Source organism: Melospiza melodia, chromosome 1, assembly GCF_035770615.1.
Source record: "Melospiza melodia melodia isolate bMelMel2 chromosome 1, bMelMel2.pri, whole genome shotgun sequence".
NCBI classification, from domain to species: domain Eukaryota; kingdom Metazoa; phylum Chordata; class Aves; order Passeriformes; family Passerellidae; genus Melospiza; species Melospiza melodia.
Genome location: NC_086194.1, coordinates 156,027,714 through 156,046,545, shown reverse-complemented (window position 1 = coordinate 156,046,545; position 18,832 = coordinate 156,027,714). Strand labels below are relative to the sequence as shown.

At 38.9% G+C, this 18,832-nt stretch overlaps 1 protein-coding gene across 1 annotated transcript; it reads right to left on the bottom strand.

Moving 5' to 3' along the window:
* Window positions 1-1,751: 1,751 nt before the first annotated feature.
* On the bottom strand, window positions 1,752-18,832 carry LOC134415953 (ATPase family AAA domain-containing protein 2B-like). Its single transcript, XM_063152057.1, has 15 exons — window positions 18,796-18,832; window positions 18,373-18,471; window positions 17,226-17,304; window positions 16,292-16,460; window positions 15,961-16,076; window positions 14,266-14,440; window positions 13,616-13,704; window positions 13,145-13,304; window positions 11,901-11,991; window positions 11,155-11,460; window positions 9,331-9,446; window positions 4,791-4,926; window positions 4,439-4,557; window positions 2,059-2,187; window positions 1,752-1,856 (listed from the first exon to the last, which is right to left on the bottom strand). Exons 1-15 carry the CDS (start codon window positions 18,830-18,832, stop codon window positions 1,752-1,754), a joined length of 1,926 nt encoding a protein of 641 aa, XP_063008127.1.

Here is an 18,832-nt window from a genome sequence, read left to right as displayed (position 1 = left end):
CCAGAGCCACAAGTGTGTCCTACTCCTGGCCCCTCAGCTTCTCTTCACTAGAAATAAACTCGAAGCAAAGAAAAAAATAAGCTATTCCAGTGTCTTCCAGTGATAAAAAATATTTGGAAGGTTTGAGACAACAGCAGGAATCAGAATCAAAACACTTTAGAAGAATTCTATGCTGTTCTCTTGAAAAGAAAACACTGTTGTCGTGAAACGGGTTCTTTGACCCAGTGTGCAAAAGACTGAGCCATACAAAGTAGAGGTATTGGATTTATTTTCAGTTCTGTGCAGAAAAGGGTGGTAGGCAGTGAATCCACAAAGCCGGCATACTGATTATCAAAACTTTCCAGACACTAACGTTGATTGGCTCCCAATTACACAATCTTCCTATTCATTAATATTCAATCTTCTATTGGTTGAATGATTCTCTTGCTTCATATGCTAATTAGCCCACATGCTCCATCTTTTTTCAAGCTGGTGCCTGCTTTTCTCCAGCTGATGCCTTCCCTTCTTCAGACAGATCCTTTCTCAATCCAGTGGGCATGATCTACTTCTGTAATTACCTAGTTGAATAAACTTGGCTTGTTTTGTTCCTCATACTCTGGCATTATATTGGTCATTTCACCAAGTGTCACTGGTTCAGCACTCCGTTATGTCAGGTGTCAGTTACATACTTAGCTTCTTTCTTCTCATCTTTTTTCCTATAGCTGTTACAATTAGTGAGACATGCTAAATATAACTTATCTATTTGGGAGCCATATATTACAGTGTGTCAAGTACACTGACGCCAAGTATCACAGCCAACTCAGGGCTGCAATTTCTTTCTTCATTTCCTAATAACAGAAAAAAAAAAAGACAAATTAGAAGTCAGTGCAAATACAAGCCTGAGAACCCTGATAACTTCTTCATCAAAAGAATCAAGAATCTGTACATATGTGTTAGTGATATTTAGCCAATATATGTGCTACCACCATCACAATTCCTTTCTAGCCCCACTAGCTTCAAACAATTCTTTAGGCACCCAAAGCAGAGAGTAGGCCAGAGAAACTGCAGGGATCTATCTCAAGGAACAATGGATCTCTATCAAGGTGCTTTCTACAATAAAAAAGAATACAGTTCCTGAAGAGCCACTACTGAAAGCTGGAACTAAAGCTAAAAGTAGAAACAGAAAATGAACAAAAAAGTCAAGTCCAGTCACAAGAGCCCACAAGCCCTGGTATAACATAAACAAATCCTTCCTCATACTAAAACACATTATTTTGCTAGACGAGAGAAGGGCACATTTTCCAGGAATGGTCTCCTTGACTAAAGAGAAGAGGCTTCCTCTTTTTTTTTTCCTTGAGGCAGACTTAGAAGCATAAATAATTTTACGTAATTTCATGCATAAACATCTGAAAGACAAATGGATTCAAGGATCTTAAAGACTGAATACTCAATCTATCTAAAACAACTTAATACTGAGAATGCCTGCCTGGGACCATGGATGCCTGTGGAAGATTTCTGCTGAGCTCCACAACTCAGAAATACTCTCTCAGTGGAGGAGATGAGAGAGTTGGACTCAGTAGCATCAAAGCACTGTAGGCAGAAAGTTCCCCACATATCATATTAAAGATGCTTGAGCCATGCCAAGTTAAAAAGGAAGTCTATTGAGCCTACAGAAAATACTGAAATTCTTGTAATGTTTCACATTTAATTTCTTTTCAAGAACGGAATGAGTGCTATCCAAGTAGTGGCAGACTGAGAAAAGTGCTCTCCTTTCACAGCCCCCCATCTTCTTTATAGAGCTGGAAAAGTTCTTCAGAAAGACTAGTGACAGATAAACTGGTTTGAGAGGCCTGTGTAGGTGAACCCATTGCCTTTTTCTACCAAAATTACCAACAATTATGCAAAAGTCAATAATGGGTTTGCAATATGAATCGATGTCTTCTATCCAGAAATGAAAGCCTTGTAACACAGGCAACTAAGCAGTAAAGAGTGATAAATAATTGTGAGCACATACATATGCATAACATACATATACATAATACTATGTGACAGAAAGTGCTATAAGACAAAAACAATTACCTCCACTAATTTGGTTTTGTCTGGATTTTCCCGCTGTTGATAAATGCACATGCTAAGAACAGAATATAGTTTTGCCATGCTCGATATACTGACATTCTCAGTTGCTGTGACGACAGCATCCAACAATTTCTGAAGACAAAAAAGTGGAAACTACAATTCAGAATAGGACAAAGTATGTCCTACTTTTGTATCTTGTGAAATAAAAGTGGCACTTTGGAGAGCTAATTAAATATCTCACAAGATTTAACTGGAGAAAACAATTTCTCACACTTCAGACAAAAGGAAGGTTTAAAGTTCAGACAATATTTTCTTACTCATCAATCTATGACATCAATGATCCTAACTGCCAATCAACTGCCTCCAGAACAGAGGGGAATGACACAATCCACTTTGTTATAGAGTAGCTGCAACTGAGAAGCCACGGTTGTATTTCATTAGAAATGCAATACAGGGCCCTGGAAAATATGTCTTTGGAAGACAAGTTACAGATCTTCCACGTACAGCTGTGCCAGCTGGAAATAGCAGCTCCTTAGGTGCTCACCCCTACCCATTAGCTGGATGTTACTGTGCCAAACACCAGATAGCTTCTATCTTTCAACTCAGAAGTGGATGAACTAGCAGAATGACTGCCTGTAGCAAATTGCCAATCTGGCATACAGTTCCTTCTGTTGTGGAGATGTGAATGTGATAATCTGTGGAAATGCAACACTACCAAGCCAGAGGCACCACTGCTGTCCAGTAACTCTGTGGTGTGTGAGGTTGTGAAGATATAGCTTAAGAAAGCAGCTGCATCAAATGAAAATATTAATGCCTCACAGCTGCTTGCCATTAACTCAGCCCTTTTCAGATTAGCTAGGACAACATTTGAGTATTTCCCTGAACTTCCTTCCATCCAACGTGCAGCTAGGAGGCACAAAACCCACACAGCTTTCAGCTGCTGCAAGCACAACACGTAGGACATGACAGCGGTGCATGGCCAAAATCTCCAGTGAAATGACCTCTAATTGCTGCCACACAGGTGAGTGCATGCTTTGCTATTTGTTCATCAAGTTGTATGCCTATTACCAAGCAAATAATCAAACAGAAACTGCCACTAATCACACCAACTTAACAAACCCAAACAAATAATAAAAAAAAATCCTATCCCATACAAAACCAAGCGGATATATTTTGGAGGTTCATGCAGCTTAATGACTTCAGGAAAGTTTCAATGAGGTTCTCCGGTACAAGTGTCAAGTTCCAGTGACACTCATGTTAAGGAAATAAGTCTTCTAAACAGACATGTTTCATGACTGTAGCTTTCTCCTCACAGCTGAAAATATATATAAGCTGAAATATCTTACTCTTTCTCCAGCTGGAAATAACTTTGGAGCACATGCTATTAGCACTCTCACTCTAGAAAAACCTATGTGGTTTCTCTCCATATGCAGGCAGATGTGAGCAACAAAATCCCCTAAAATTTGCTTCCTTAGGACACCAGCCTTAGAATGCTAGTTTCACTTCTACAAACTATGTCACAGCTTAAAAATGTGACAGAAATTGTTTGGATAAGCCCCTTCATCAGAGGAGATACCACTCTGGTCATATTATCCCCATACAGAGGAAACATCCAAACAACACTCCCTTTCTCAGACAGATAAACACTGGCCTCCTCTGCTTTGACCAAACTCCAGGAGTTCAGCCAGCAACTACCCCAATTTTTGCCCAACCAATATTCCCTGAAAGTCACGTCCTTCTTTTATACCCTCTCCAGTTCAAGCAAAGGAACCTCTTTTACCCCCAGCAGCTAGGCCCACTTTTGACCCTTTCCCCAGCTATAGCCTAGGATAACAACTCCTCTCCTATAGGGGATTATAAAAACCTTGTAACTCTGTAACTGTAAGAACATAAGATTCTAACACTGGATTTTGAAAGAATTCTGCAAAAGTGGGTATTAGTATTTTATCCAGGATGTGCTTTGGGTCAACTGGCTAATTTCAGGTTTAAAGCCACAACTGCTAAAAATCAAGGTCCTTTTCTGGTTCCAAATACATGAAAACATGCAAACAGAAAAACAAAACAACCTTACCAGAATCCATCATAAAAACTGCATTAATAACTAACAGTAATAAAAGGTTGTCATTGGGCTATATTAAAATCTAACAAGCCCTTTTACATTAAAAATTAGGACGAGAACCCCATCTTCTAAAATACAGCAAGAGCAGCAGTTTACACCAGCTGCAGAAACAACTGTCATAGTCCCTTACAGGCTGAATTATTTCACAAGCTATATATCCCTCTTGTAAATTGTTTGAACTGGCATTGGTTAACAACTGACTTAATTCACAACCATAAAGAAAATGTCCTACTTCAGTATTAACAAAATTGAAGTTAGACTTACTCTGAGCTCAGAGTAATCTACAAACACTCCTCGTTTTAGAATTTTGATTGCTTTCTTGTCCAATACTTGTGGTTGCCCATCCACCTGAGAACATCTTGCAGAAGGGTGTACCTGTGAATCTGGAATAATGTAAATTTAAGTCAGGATTTCTCTTAATGTGGAAGAGAGTATCAGCTAAGTATCCTGTACCTGAAATAGGGTACCTCTGCAATAACAGAGAAAAATTTTAGTCAATTCATGGTGCTCAAATGCAAGTACATGAAAAATGATTGATAGAGAATTATCACCAAAGCAAATACTGTATTAGCTGTTAACTTACAGCAACAAAGTTGTATAGGTAGAAAATCCTTACCTGCATTGTTTCTTGATGCAGGGGGTTCAGCAGCTTGCTTCATAATCAAGTTCTCATAAAACCCTCTCCTTTCAGCACAGGTAGGCCGCGGGATATTGAAAACTTCTTCACGATTAGTATTAAACAATGTTTTTATCTAGACCATGAGAAGAAAAGAGATTTCAGATATAAGGCCACAAAGACTTTTTGTTTTCTATTCCAAACAGATGAGTGTATTTCTAAATTACACTGAATACTCATCTAGATAAAACAAGCTTTAAAAGTCAACTTCTTGGCCTTAAAAGGCTGGATTCCCATAGCACTGCAGACTAAAATACCTTCTCTAATCAACCTTCTCAAGTTTAAGATCCATGAGAAGAAGTATGATAAACCAATCAGAAAGGGGTGACATTTACCTCCCCAAATACTGCTTATTGTACATTTACCCAGCTTGATGTCCTTCAGCTTGAATATTTATGACAGTTATAGAGGGAAGAGGCAGGGATTGGCAGACAAGTGACAACTTTTGGTAATGTGGGATTCTTGTTTTTTTTTTTTTTATTTTATTTTAGAAGGTACTTAATAATTTTATAAAAACTTTGCTACTTATACAAAACAATCAGAGCAACATATTAATATTTTAAACACCTTCCTTTAATGAACACTCTCAGATTCTAGAAAACACAGCATGTGTTCTTAATTAATTTCATTAAGAAATACAACTAAAAATTGTTTTCCAAGTTGCTTAAACAGAAGTTTGTCCTTAGCTTTTTAATTTGCCAAGTTTCCACCCAAATGAAGAAATTGATTTTTTGTGAAATAATTTAAATTAGAAATTACATTCTATCACTAACAGTATGACCACAGCACTTTTTCAGTAAAAATGTTTTCAGAAAAACAATCTTTTTCCGAGCTATCTTTCAAGCACTGTGTATTCTTCACTAAGTACACACCAAACCATCTCAAAGCTACTGAACTGGCTATCTGAAGTGTATCTATATGTCTGTCTAGTAAGCACAAGTGTGTGAGAAGGGAAAAAAATTTTGGGTCAAAGTCAATCTCTTCACTCAGAAAACACTTTAGACAAATGCTTTCAGCATTTTTTATTCTAAGAAAATTTTAAGAGGTTCTGGTGCCTGAGTAATAACAGCATAAATTGGCTTAAGAGCAGCAGAGTACTCCAGCATTTCAAGAAGTTGTAAATTAGCAAGAAACTGAGTAACAAAGAAAGAAAAGTATTGGCAGAAATACCTCCTCAGGGAGATCTTCATGTGGCACATCAGATGTTGCAAGGAGCAAAACTGGAGCGAAGTATGGAATGTTATTCAGCAATCCTGTAAAACCAGCTTTCAGTGTAGGTCCAACAGCCTCCCACCACAATGAGATTTGTGGGATATAAATGATACTTGGTGCTGTCCTTTGAGCTTCTCTTATCAACTAGTAAAATGAAAGCTTGGATAAGAAAATTGCATCATGTAGAACAGGCCACTGAGTAACTACGCATCAGTCAGACTATCTTGTGAAATAGGAGTGCATAAAGCCAAGACATCAAGACAAACCAATGAATGAACAATTCCTTAACAATAAGGTAACATTTTCACTTTGAGTCAAACATAGACATCGCTATGCAGACAGAAACAGAACTGAATCAGATTTCAAAACTACTTAGGGGTAAGGTAACTCCTAAAGAGCCTCAAAACTCAGATGATGTGATGATGTGCCTGAAAAATCAAGACTAATCCTTCAGCAAAATGTATTAGCCTGGAGAAATCACTACATAACTGTGCCTACACCATTTCCATTTCAATTCATTTGCCCGTACCTATGTTAAACTGGAGCACAGCCTGAACAAAGACCTATGTGAAAAGATGAGGGCTAGCACAGTAAAATAAGACTGGTCACAAATCATAATTTCAAGAACATTTTATAAGAGGTCACTAGTCCTTAGCCTGCCTGAAGAGTTAAATCACTCAGAGCCTCTCATTCCCCTCATTATCAAAGCATCCACCAGACCAGATGATGTGCTTTGAAAGACCACAAACCACTGCCTACAAATGGCACTTCAATCACAGAAGAGGACACAAATCTACTTCATGAGGGAAGTGCAACAGTCCTTTCACATGGCAATTTCTCCATGCATCATTTCGGAGTAAGAATATGTAGGGAGTCCCTGTCACAAATGTGTGATATATCCATGCAGCAGTCAGGGTATTTACATAGCCATAGGTGCAACCATGACATAAAAAAAAGAGAATTGCTCCTCCTGTATGGCAAACGAGTATCCAGTCACATGATGAGTCTGTCCTGACTTGTACAGCTCTAAAATGCTGCTAACAAAGATAAACATATTTTAATACAGCATTGCCAAGTAATTAAATTGATTTCCTGCCTAAAAGTAAAAAAAATGAAAACTGCAGTAATCTGCTTATATTTTTTTTCTAGTTAAGGGACACACATCAGTTTGCACATTTAAGCATTCCATTAATTGGAATACTTTCATTGCATTTCACTGCAGTAGTACAGACTGCATATGTATATTCAAAAAAACTTCTTTTCACAAAAACTTTGGCTGCCTTACAAATACAATAAAAAAAAGATTACAAAAAGTGCATGACACCATCAGGCTGATGCAGAGCCAGCTACTGGGAGCAGAGAGACCTAAGAAGTAACAAAACCAACTTTCTGGATCCCATCAAGACAAGCAGGATCACTTGCCACAAAGAGGGGCTTATTAGCAGCACCTCTCACCTTCCCAAGCTGCTAGCAACATCCTCCCTCTTTCATTTCAAATAGAAATGAAACATGGCTATGTAAAAATCTCCTTATTCAGTACCTTTCCATCTACAAGAAAAGTGAATTTTCAGACAAAAGTAAACACATAACAGCAAATTCAAATCAGGCCAACTCCATTAACAGTGATTTGTGCTTATGTTACTAGTTTATATACAGTTCAAGAATCCTATGAGAACAACAACAGCAGCAAAAAAAGATACCTGTGAACATGTTTCTTCCTGTGATGTGGTGCTAACAAACAAGGTGGGTAGATCTAGTGTATAAGCTGGAAACTTTTCCAGGGCATGTAATATGGCAGGTGCCAAATCAAAAGCCTGCCCACATCCTGGCTCTTCAACTAGTAAGAACCGTGGCCTGAAAGATGTTGGCTGGTAAGAAGGATTTCTACAACAGTAAGAAGAAAACAAGTTTTAAAAAGTGTGATGAAGATGCACAGAGATGTTAAATACTTTTCCCTTTTTTTTTTTTTTTGGTAAATATGTTCCATGTTCCACTAAATAATAAGCTGCTCTGTGATTCTGTGATCAAGAAGACCAGTCTATTTATCAAAGTCTATTTTCTCAAAAACTGGTATCACTCCTCTGCTAAAACATCCTGTCAGTTCCCAGCATGTCTATTATTCCTTTGGCTGGGTTAAGTAACAGTTCTTAAATCCCACAGGGGGAATGTCCAGACAAACACACACAAAACAGCTGGTCAGTAACCTGATAACAGGGCAAAATAACAATTCTTACAGCTCAAACCAGTCTGAGTCTCTTTACGGTCCATACACAGCCATTTTCTGGGTGTCTTTACTGTCCATACACAGCTTGTCTTGACTTTAAGTGAGATCTCTACACCTGTCAAATTTAGCTAAAATTTGGCCACAGTTCCTGGAGATGGTGGGAAGAAAGGGGCAAAACCACATTTCTAGGAAAAAACCGAATGTGGATAGTGAAATACATTATATGTATCTGAAGAAGAACATGACTTGATTGCTTAAATTACAGCACTACACTAAATATGTGTAAGATTTATATTCATTTTATTCAGTCATTCTAGTTGTTTCATCTTTGTCTTGGACATTAATTTCCTAGTCATCTTGCTTTACTTGCATGAAATACACTTGTGAAGAGGTTTGTGCATTTTCCCACCACATTACTATTGTACCTTTACTTGCTGAAGTAAAAGACCCTAGAAACCTAACCAACCTCAGCAAGTCATATTTCCTGGTCAGCACAGTGATAGGCAGGGAGAAAAATATCTGACAATAATCTATTTTTAAAGCTATTGGACTACACAACTTCGACAATTAAAATGTCAAAAGTTCACAAAAAATCAGTAGGGTAAAGGTAAAAACTGGAGGCATCATTTAAATTTTTCTCCCAGTGATTTAACAAACTACTTCTTGATTTTGTTTCTGATACATAATTTGCTACTGGTTCAACCATCTTGGAAGGTAAAAGATGGCTACATAAATCCATGGAGGTTTTTTAAGCTAAAAGGACAGAATGAGCATTTTTGGGTCTTTGAAGGAATACTATGGATTAAACCAGCTTGCTTTAATGGTATGTGAACCAGTTGGACTTAGTAAAAGAAGGCTGGGCTGATCTGTTTTACAAGTTAGGGCACTATAGTCAGAACAGTTAGATCTAGTACCCAGCTGGATCTTCATGGTTGAATTCTTGCAAATATTGATCACCCCTCCACACACTCTTAACTCCTTCATCTAGCAGCCCTCAAATATTTACATAACATTTTACAGAGGCAGCCATCTCAAAAATGTCACCATAAAGAGGACAAACATGTACCGGCTCAAAGTGCGGAATTCTGCCTTTTTGCTCTCAGGCTTCTTTTCAGAGACTGATGGTGAGTCATCATCATCACTGTCAATCCCATAACTCCCTAAAATAGTATTTAAAGACAAGAGAAATTTGTTATCTTTACTGAATAGTTCATATTTCGCTCTTGCTTTAATACACCTTTGAAACCAGTGCTGGAAAACATTTCTCTTGCATTTTGTTATTTGAATGCTATTATCTGAAGGGTACATCCTACCACAGATCTAAGGGCATTGCACAAACTTATGCAAAGCTGTCCCATGTCCTATGATTTGCATCAGGTATTATCTCTCTATTGACAAACACTTGGGAAGTTTTTTCCTTAGAATGAAGATGATCAGGAACAATTTCTGTAGTTGTTAGGTATCAGAAAAACCCTTCTCCCCTCATTTAAGCATTTATTTACTATATTTATAATAACTATTGATTATATCAGTGGACAAAGAAAGGGTTACAGATGTCATTTATCTGGACTTCTGTAAAGTTTTCATTTTCATCATTCCCCACAGTGTCCTTCTCTTTAAATTGGAGGCAGATGGATAAGTGATAAGTGGACTATTAAACGGATAAGAAAGTGGTTGGATGGTCACATCCAGAAGGTAGTAATCAATTGCTCAGAGTTCCAGTTGACATCAATGACAAGTGGTGTCCCTCAGGGGCGCCTACTGGGACTAGTGTTATTTAATATCTTCATTAATGACATAGATAAGGGAATTGAGTGTAACCTCAGTAAATTTGCAGATGACACTAGGCTGAGTGACACACCTGAAGGATGGGATGCCATCCAGAGGGACCTGGACAAGCTCAAGAACTGCAACAATGGGAATCTCATGAGGTTCAACAGGTCCAAGTTCAAGGTACTGCACCTGAGTCAGGGCAATTCCCAGTACCAACACAAGCTGGGGATGAATAGATCGAGAGCAGTCCTGCCAAGAATGACTTAGGGCTGCTGGTGGCTGAGAGGCTGGACATGACCCAGAAATGTGCTCTTGCAACCCAGAAAGGCAATTGTGTCCTTGCCTCCATCCAAAGCAGTATGGGCAGGAGGCCAAGGGAGGGGATTCTGCCCTCTGCTCTGGTGAGACCCCACCTGAGGGCTGCATCAGCTCTGGGGTCCCAGCAAAGAAAGGACATGGACCTATTGGAGCAAGTCCACAGGAGGGCCACCAAGATGATGAGAGCGATGGAGACCTTTCCTATGAGGAAAGACTGGGAAAATTGGGTTTGTTTAACCTGGAAAAGACAAAGCTTCAGGTTGACCTACTTTTGAATTTTCAGTACCTGAAGAGAACCTACAGGAAAGATAAGGACTCCTTACAAGAGCATGTGGTGGGAGGACAAGGGGAAATGGATTCAGACTAAAAGAGAGTTAGTTAAGATTGGATAATCGCAAAAAATTCTTTACTCTGAGAGTGGTGAGGCATTGAAACAGGTTGCCAGAGAAGTCATAGATGCCTAGTTCTTGGAAGTGTTCAAAGCCAGGCTGGATGGAGCTCTGAGCAACCTGGTCTAGTGGAAGGTGTCCTTGTCCAAGGCAGGGGGGTTGGAACTAGATTACCTTTAAGGTCCCTCCAATGCAAATCATTCTATGATGCTACAATTTGGAAAGAAGTGCCTCATACGTGAAACCTTAGATCCATCTCTGAGATTACAATGGGATGTGAGCTACTGTCAGTAATAGGGGGCTCCAGTAGAGAACTCAGAGCTCTCCACTGAAACACAGCTCCCACTCTGCACATGCAAAGTATAACAATTAGATGTTATTGTAATACCTTGAGTCTTCAGTGCAAGCTTTGCATGGGGAAATGGTCTCTGCAAGGCTTGTAAAATTCTTTCAAGGGTGTTTTCTAACAGAGGCTTTGAAATAGATGGTAGTGCTCTCCCAGGTGAAGCCCCAGCTCTCTGTGATGCTGGAACAATCTTCTGCATGGCCGTGGCAAAATCCTTTGCTGTTACTTTAATCGATCTGGCATCTATCTTCAGTCTTTTGTCACTTTCATGTATCTGTGGATAGCGGCGGCGCAAAGCACAGAGCCCAGCTTCAACACACAAGGCTTTAATATCAGCACCACAGAATCCTGACAAACAAAACAAGAACCAAATGTTACATCAACATATATTTGTGTTATATAGGTTAAACACTGCCTGGATGGCCTGGCCAGGAGTGTTGGTGAATGATGCTACATCCAGTTGGGAGGGTTCACTAGTGGTGTTCTCCAAGGCTTAGTACCGAGTCCAGTCCTTTTAAATATCTTTATCAGTGATGTGGATGAGGGGATTGAGTACACTCTCAGTAAGATTGTGGACAACACTACGCTGGGTGGGAGTGTTGATCTGCTGGAGAGCAGGAAGGCTCTGCAGGGGGATCTGGACAGGCTGGATCAATGAGCATGAGGTTCAGCAAAGCCAGGTGCCAGCTGCTGCATCTCTGTCACAGCCCCATGCAGTGATACAGGCTGGGGGCAGAGCGGTTGAACGCTGGCCAGGGGAAAAGCACCCACACTGCTTTCAAACTCACCAACACATTTCTCAGCCAGGTCTTCAAGTATGTTGTCTGACGGCTTCAGGGTCCAGTCTCGTGTGTGAATTTTGAAAATTTCTAATCTTGCCTAGAAACAAAATAGTTGCATTTAGTTTGCCTTAAGTTTTCTCTTAAGAAAACAACCACAACACAAAACCCCCAAACCTCTCACAATATCACAAATACTTTTGTCTGCTAAACTTCTAAGTATTTTAAACATCAGTTATTAATACATTCGCTGCTTCTTCAAGCAGGAAATTTAATCATTCTTAAATTCTTACATCAAACTCTTGTAGGAGAAAAAAGGCAGGTGCATCTTCCATAAAAAGTGAGTTTTATAAGCATGAGACCTAATGATTTTGAAGAACAAATTGTAGTAAAAGCCTCATCTGTAAATGGACATTTTGCATCGAAGAAAATTCTCTCAAATTTAGCAAAATTTCACAGTGAGGTTTCAGTAGTTCATCAAATTTGCTTTTCTGCCAGTTGATTCAAAGAAAACAGTCCTATTTAAAATTGGTACAGTTGCTACCAAGAACAAAAACTATGACTCAGACTACTGTCACTCATCCAGAAAATGTCAAACATGGCCCATTATCATCTCTGATCTGAGCAAGACTTTCAGTGAAGTATCTTCTGGTTCACAGATTAATTATGGCACACTTCTAGAATTCTTCCACAGCAGGGAATTGTGTATTAGATCTGTTTCATGGCACCTTGTCTCTTGTTCCTGAAAGCACATAGATACTGTATACAAAGGTTTGTGCTAAATGCAGTGTTTCATGCACTTTTGCTAGCCTTCAATACAACTAGCCTTTTACCTTTGCTCCAAAAATTGCCAAGAAATACCAGTGATAGTCAGAGAAAAAACACAAAAGCAGGGTTACAATTTTGTACACCATCTCTCCCCCAAACATCCCCATCCCAATATTTTTGTTGCTATAAAACAAATTTCTTCATTGCTTAGCTATTGCCACTGAACTCAAAGTGCTGCACCTGTGCAGTGTACTTCATATCTTTGTCCAAGAGAGAAGTAACTACCTGTTGACATCATCTTACTCCTATATATATTCAGTACCAGGTTTGCCCTTCACAGTACAATGGAAAGTCTCCAGATATCCCTCTTGTGTCCAAGCTGTACACTACAGATGGAGACTTGCACTCCTCCACGATGCTGCCTTGTTACAGGGGGTTGGTACAAAGATGGACTTTGTCACATAAGACTGCTTTGAAGGTCTGACCTCTTTGTTTGGCAAGTTGAAGCGGAATTCTCGTTCAAAGCGCCCAGGTCTTCGTAAGGCAGGATCTATGGAATCCAGTCTATTGGTCGCTCCTATTACCACAACCTCTCCTCTGCTGGCTAAGCCATCCATGAGTGTCAGAAGTGTCCCCACAACAGAGCTAACAGAAAAACATAATTTTCATTCACTGGTTTAGTAAATTTTCTTGAGTCCCACATGGTGATCATTCAAAAACGACAGGTTTCTATTGACAAGACACTGATCAGTGAAAGAATTATTTTAGTACAGCAAAATACAGGTAAGGTAACACAGACCTTGAACTGATATCAAGCTTAGTGAATTGTTTCCATTTATTGTTTAAAAATCATCTGAAATTCACTAGCACTGAATTACTAGTTTTCAGGTAAAATGAAGGTGTCACATCAAGATAAACAGGTTGTGGTCTTTTCACAAAGATCAAACATGTCCTACCTGTGAACCTGATCTTGCTTGCTGGACCGTACAGGAGCAAGAGCATCGATCTCATCAAAGAAAATAATTGAAGGTCGCATCTGGTAGGCCTACAAATAAAACACAGGAACACGGACATCAGGAAAACATTACTACTTGAAAGAGAAGAAAGACATTATGGTTGGAAAGGCACTGGAACTAGATTTTTTAAATCAGGGATCTCTATTAATTAGCCTAATGTGAAACAGCAGCTTGTCAACAGAAAACAGCAGCCTGTCAACCCACTGAGACTGGGTGACAGGAAAAAAATCATACCAGATTTTTTTACTGCTATTTGGCAACCATGAGGACAGGGCTCAAAGTTTCTGGAAGTGACTTCCCATTACTAATTAAAATGAACATGTGCATCTGTTTCCCTGTCACGTAAAGCTACCATCTCTTGCTTCTTGAGACCATTTTTATGACTGAGTTGTGTACATGGTGAAGGGTGGTGGTGATTTTCTTGTTTGCTTTAGTAATCTTTTCAATACATCTCAAGAGACTCCACTGAGAAAGGGAACACTGGTAATCCCATTTCAGTGGAAGATTACAAAACATGAAAAAGAGTGAGTTCTTGACCACAAAAAGTTAGCTACAATTCCAACAGAACACATGGCATATTTCAACCCTACCTGCTCAAACACTAAACGCAGCTGTCGTTCAGATTCTCCTACCCATTTACTCATGCAGTCGGCAGCACTTCTCATAAAAAAGGTCACTTTCCTGTCACCTCTGCTACATTCATTAGCAAGTGCACGAGCAACCAGGGTCTTTCCAGTACCTGGTGGACCATAGAATAAACAGCCTCTACAATTTAAAAGAAAGAATTTTTTTAAAAATTCACATAAGAAAAAATGTAATAAGCAAAGTATTTATTTCAACCCCCATCCCTAAAATACACAACTCTGCACTCCTAGGCTGAACACTTCATGGATATTTTAGTAACAGCTGAAGTGCGAGAAAAGTCAAAAGTGTTCCTACACAATTCTGCAAGACAAAGGAAACAAAATTAATACAGAGAATAATGCAGATGTACAAAAAGATAGTAGCATCCCAGTTCTGACAAACCAACAGAGATGGTTGCAGTAGAGTGAAGCAAAACAAGAGCAAATTTCCAATGCAGAATCTGAGACTGAGCTATCTTAGGAATCATCAGTTCATTTTTTCAGAGATAAACTGCATATTCATTCTTGTTTTCATAAAAGTCGAGATTTGAGAGCAAAGCATTTCATTCCCCCTTAAAAAGCTTTGAGTTACTGGATTTGGTCTCCCTTTGCTGGTGATTAAGGAAGAGGAAGTAGTCTAAAAATGGGAAGGTATTCTGCATTTCTGTATTTCCATCAACTAGAAGAGTCAATGCACTGCTGCTTCAAAAAGTATTTCAATGAATAAAGAAGCAAAACACAGATTTTCTTTTGTTTGTAATACTTTTAAATTCACTGGAAGCAAATAATTTAAAGTCCTATTTCAATATACCATGAGCAAAGATACATAAAGCCAATGAATCTCCTATAATTTCATTTCATAAACACAGAACTGGCTTAGCTGGGTAAGAAGGGGACATGTGGAGGGATACAATGTAAGAAAATAGTGCAGGAGGTAGTCGCACACCTGAGGAGTTGCAACTGTACTAATCACCAAAGATTAGGAACAGGCCTGCCCTTAATAGACCACAGCTGTGTCCCATAAGAAGAGAGTGCTACAAAAGAGTGGTTTAGCTGGGTGAGGAGATGTTGGAGTTTGTTGGTTGTGCTGTGAGGGGAGCTGCAGTTTGTTGGCTATGCTGTGAAGAAAAAGGACTAAGTGTTATGAGGACCTGCCCATGAGAAATCACTGAGAAGGTGTGGGAGCTTTGCAATAAGATGACAACAGGCACAGACTGTTATTTTAGCTCAAACATAAAAAACACTGCAAAGTTCTGGCTGCAAGTCCCATCGATTGTAAAACTAATACCTGAAATACTTGAGGGAAAAAAAAAGAGTTGGTGTAAGACAAAACTGGGCTTCCACAAAACAAAGTACAGTCAACCAGCAGCAGATATTGCCCTCCTACTCACAAACTGATCAAGTCCACTTGCATGCCAGACTCTAAAAAAAAAATAAATCTCCAACTCCACCTTTTAAAGACTAGTTTTGACACAGTAAATCTCTGAACATACATATATGCTATATTCTATCCTTTCTTTTAAATTACTTTTTATTAGTGCCTAAAAGAATCGTAAACACTGCTGAAAACTTTGAAGCATAGAAACATGTTGATACCCCAGCTGGATATTCTCCTGAAAATAACTGAGTTAAGAACTTACAGTTTTAAATGGTGTCTCTTACCTTGGAGGCTTAAATTTCAATATCTCAAAGACATCAGGATAAAGCAACGGCAAAATGACCATCTCTTTTAAAGCTGAAATGTGGTCAGAGAGACCACCCACACCATGAAATTGTGCCTAAAGATGAAGTCAACAGAACGCATGTTAAAGAAAGCTGCAATAGCTGTAAGGTTCCATCACAAATTAGATGTCAGCACAAAGAAAATGTTAGTGGCAATTTGAAATTGCTTTAGAGAAAACTGTAAGTCAAAGGAGCTGCAGAGAGCCCATTACTGGAAGCTTCCATAAATACTGCAAATGTCCCACTGACACCATGAGGTAAAAATACTTACTGAACCATCTATTTGCATTTGCTCCACACCAGCCAGGCTTGCTCCAATTTTCAAGTGATCCTTGTGAACTTCATTGAAGTTGCCTTTCCGAGTTGCTTCTGTTTTTATGTGATCATTCAGAGGTCCCTTTATTCGGAGTTCATCTTTCTGAGAGTTGGCTGAAGGAGACCTAATTTGAATTAAGGAAAAAGAAAAAAGTGCTTCCTAATCTATGATGCAGTTAGATAATTTTTGATTTTATAATGATACCAAGTAAATCCAAAAGACCTTATAAATGATCATAAACTTCCTAAATAGTTATTCATTCCCACAGTTTTATGTTTAATGGCCATGACTAAATAAACAACTTTAAACTGAGCTAATTATTTTAACAACTCTTAGCACCTACAAATATGAGTATTGCAACTTATAATTTAGAATTTCATTAGGCATTTTTCTTGTTTAAAGATAGTTTTATAAAGAAATGTGAACTCTCTTGAGTGATTGAATAAAAAATCCATTAAAACTTCCATACAGGCTCTCCTTGTAAGTTGTCCTCAGTTTTAATAAATTGTACCCTTCAAGATTAAGTCTTAAATCTTAATTTGTGCACTCTTCAAGTCTAAGATTTTCAGAGAGACGTTATGGCTTCCATTCCAGAAAAATGAAATTTCAGTTACACAATCTTAGCCACAACTCCCCTCACCACCTCATTAGTGACCAAAAAATACAGCATTTTCAAATAAAATCTAAGGACTAGTAAAAAGGATGTCCTCCCCTGCAGCGTATGTTTTCCTTATACCCTCAGACTACTACAGCAGTAATCTGCAATTATATTAATCTCTAATTATCACCAGTCCAAAAAACCTTGAAAGTATTATTCAGTCATATGAACAGCACAACACATATCAACAGCAGTCTTATAAAGGAGAACTATCATAAACCATACACCAACCTTTTAGGTTTTTTGCTTGAATCTCTCTCTTTGACAGGTGGAGTATAGTTGGACGAGCTTACGTTACGTTTTCTTAGATCTGGTAAAAGCAAAAAACTTAGAATTTGTTACAAACAAGTTTCAGAGAAACCAGGATAGTCAAAGGCAGAAAATGGGACATGTATTATCCATCTCTAAGTTCAGGGAAAGTTTCAAGGAGGGGATGTTGGGTGGTTTAATCAGTGCACAATAGAAATAAAAAGACACACCTGATTTTTAAGAAACATTGAAAACCACAAGAGTAAGACTATTAAATCTCTTTGTTATTTTTTTAAGCGTGGATAGGTAATTTTTTAAATAGAAAAGCAACAATAAGGATGCCAAATTGCAAGAAAAAAAACAGAATGCACACAGGATACATGCCTTCAATAAAATTTACTGGCAGAATGAAGTAAGAAATATAGAGAAGTTGTGTGCATGTATTTTCATTTAGAAATAAAAAGGAAACCTAAATCAACAACCCCTCACTTTCATACAAGAAATTAGCTCTCAAGAGAAACTGTATAATATATAGTATTGTACAACATACTGTATTGGGTCTGGCTGGGATAGAGTTAATTTTCCCCCCAGCAGCTCTCACAGTGCTGTGCTGTGCCTTGGTAGCTGGAAATGTGTTGAACACACCGGTGTTTTGGCTACTGCTGAGCAGCGCTGGCACTGCATCAGGGCTGTCTCCCCAGCATTCCACTCCCAAGCAGTAGGCTGGCAAGACCCTGGGAGGGGGACACAGCTGGGATAGTTGACCCAAATTAACCAAAGGGATTTTCCATACCATATGACGTGAGCTTAGCTATAAAAGTTAAGAAAATTAGGAGGAAGGAGGAGTATTTGTTTCTTAAAATGTTTGCGTTCTGGAGCAATCACTACCACGTGCTGAAGCCCTGCTTCCTGGGAAGTGGCCAGACATCGCTTGCTGACGGGAAGTAGAAAACAAAACCTCTTTTTTTTCTTTGTTTGTGCACAACCTTATTTTTTTGCTTTGGTGAACTGCTTTAACCTACAGATTGCCTTCCATCTTATTTTCTCTCCCCAGTTCAGCTGAGAAGCGAGGGTGATAGAGCAGGCTGGTGAGCACAGGTGTCCAGCCAAGGCAGCCCAGCACACCTACTTTCCAAGGGAGATTCGTAGCGCTCAACAGCTTTCCTCTGCCGGAAGGAGCGGCGCAGGCCATCACCTTGTCTTCCTTCACTTCCTTCTGGTGAAACCACTGCACATCAACACGATGGTAAGTTGTGTAAGTACTGTTGCAAATGTGATGTATTCAAAACACACTATATGACACATTCCCACCTGTCCACAACTTTTTATCTTGTAAGCATTTCAGAAAAACAAGTGGATTTTCTTTTTCCTCTGAATACCTGTTCTAAGCTCACTACTGTACAGCCCTAGATTTTGTAATGGCAATAGCAACATAAATTCTTTAATAGATGAAAAACAACAAGTAGTTCAGCCCATCTCAATTGTTAAAGACAAGGCTTTTGGCTAGCATGTAGTCAAGAAAATTTAAAGCAGAAATAGCCTGCAATGCTACCTGGATCATCAGGATTTTCATTGTTAGTTCTTTCCAT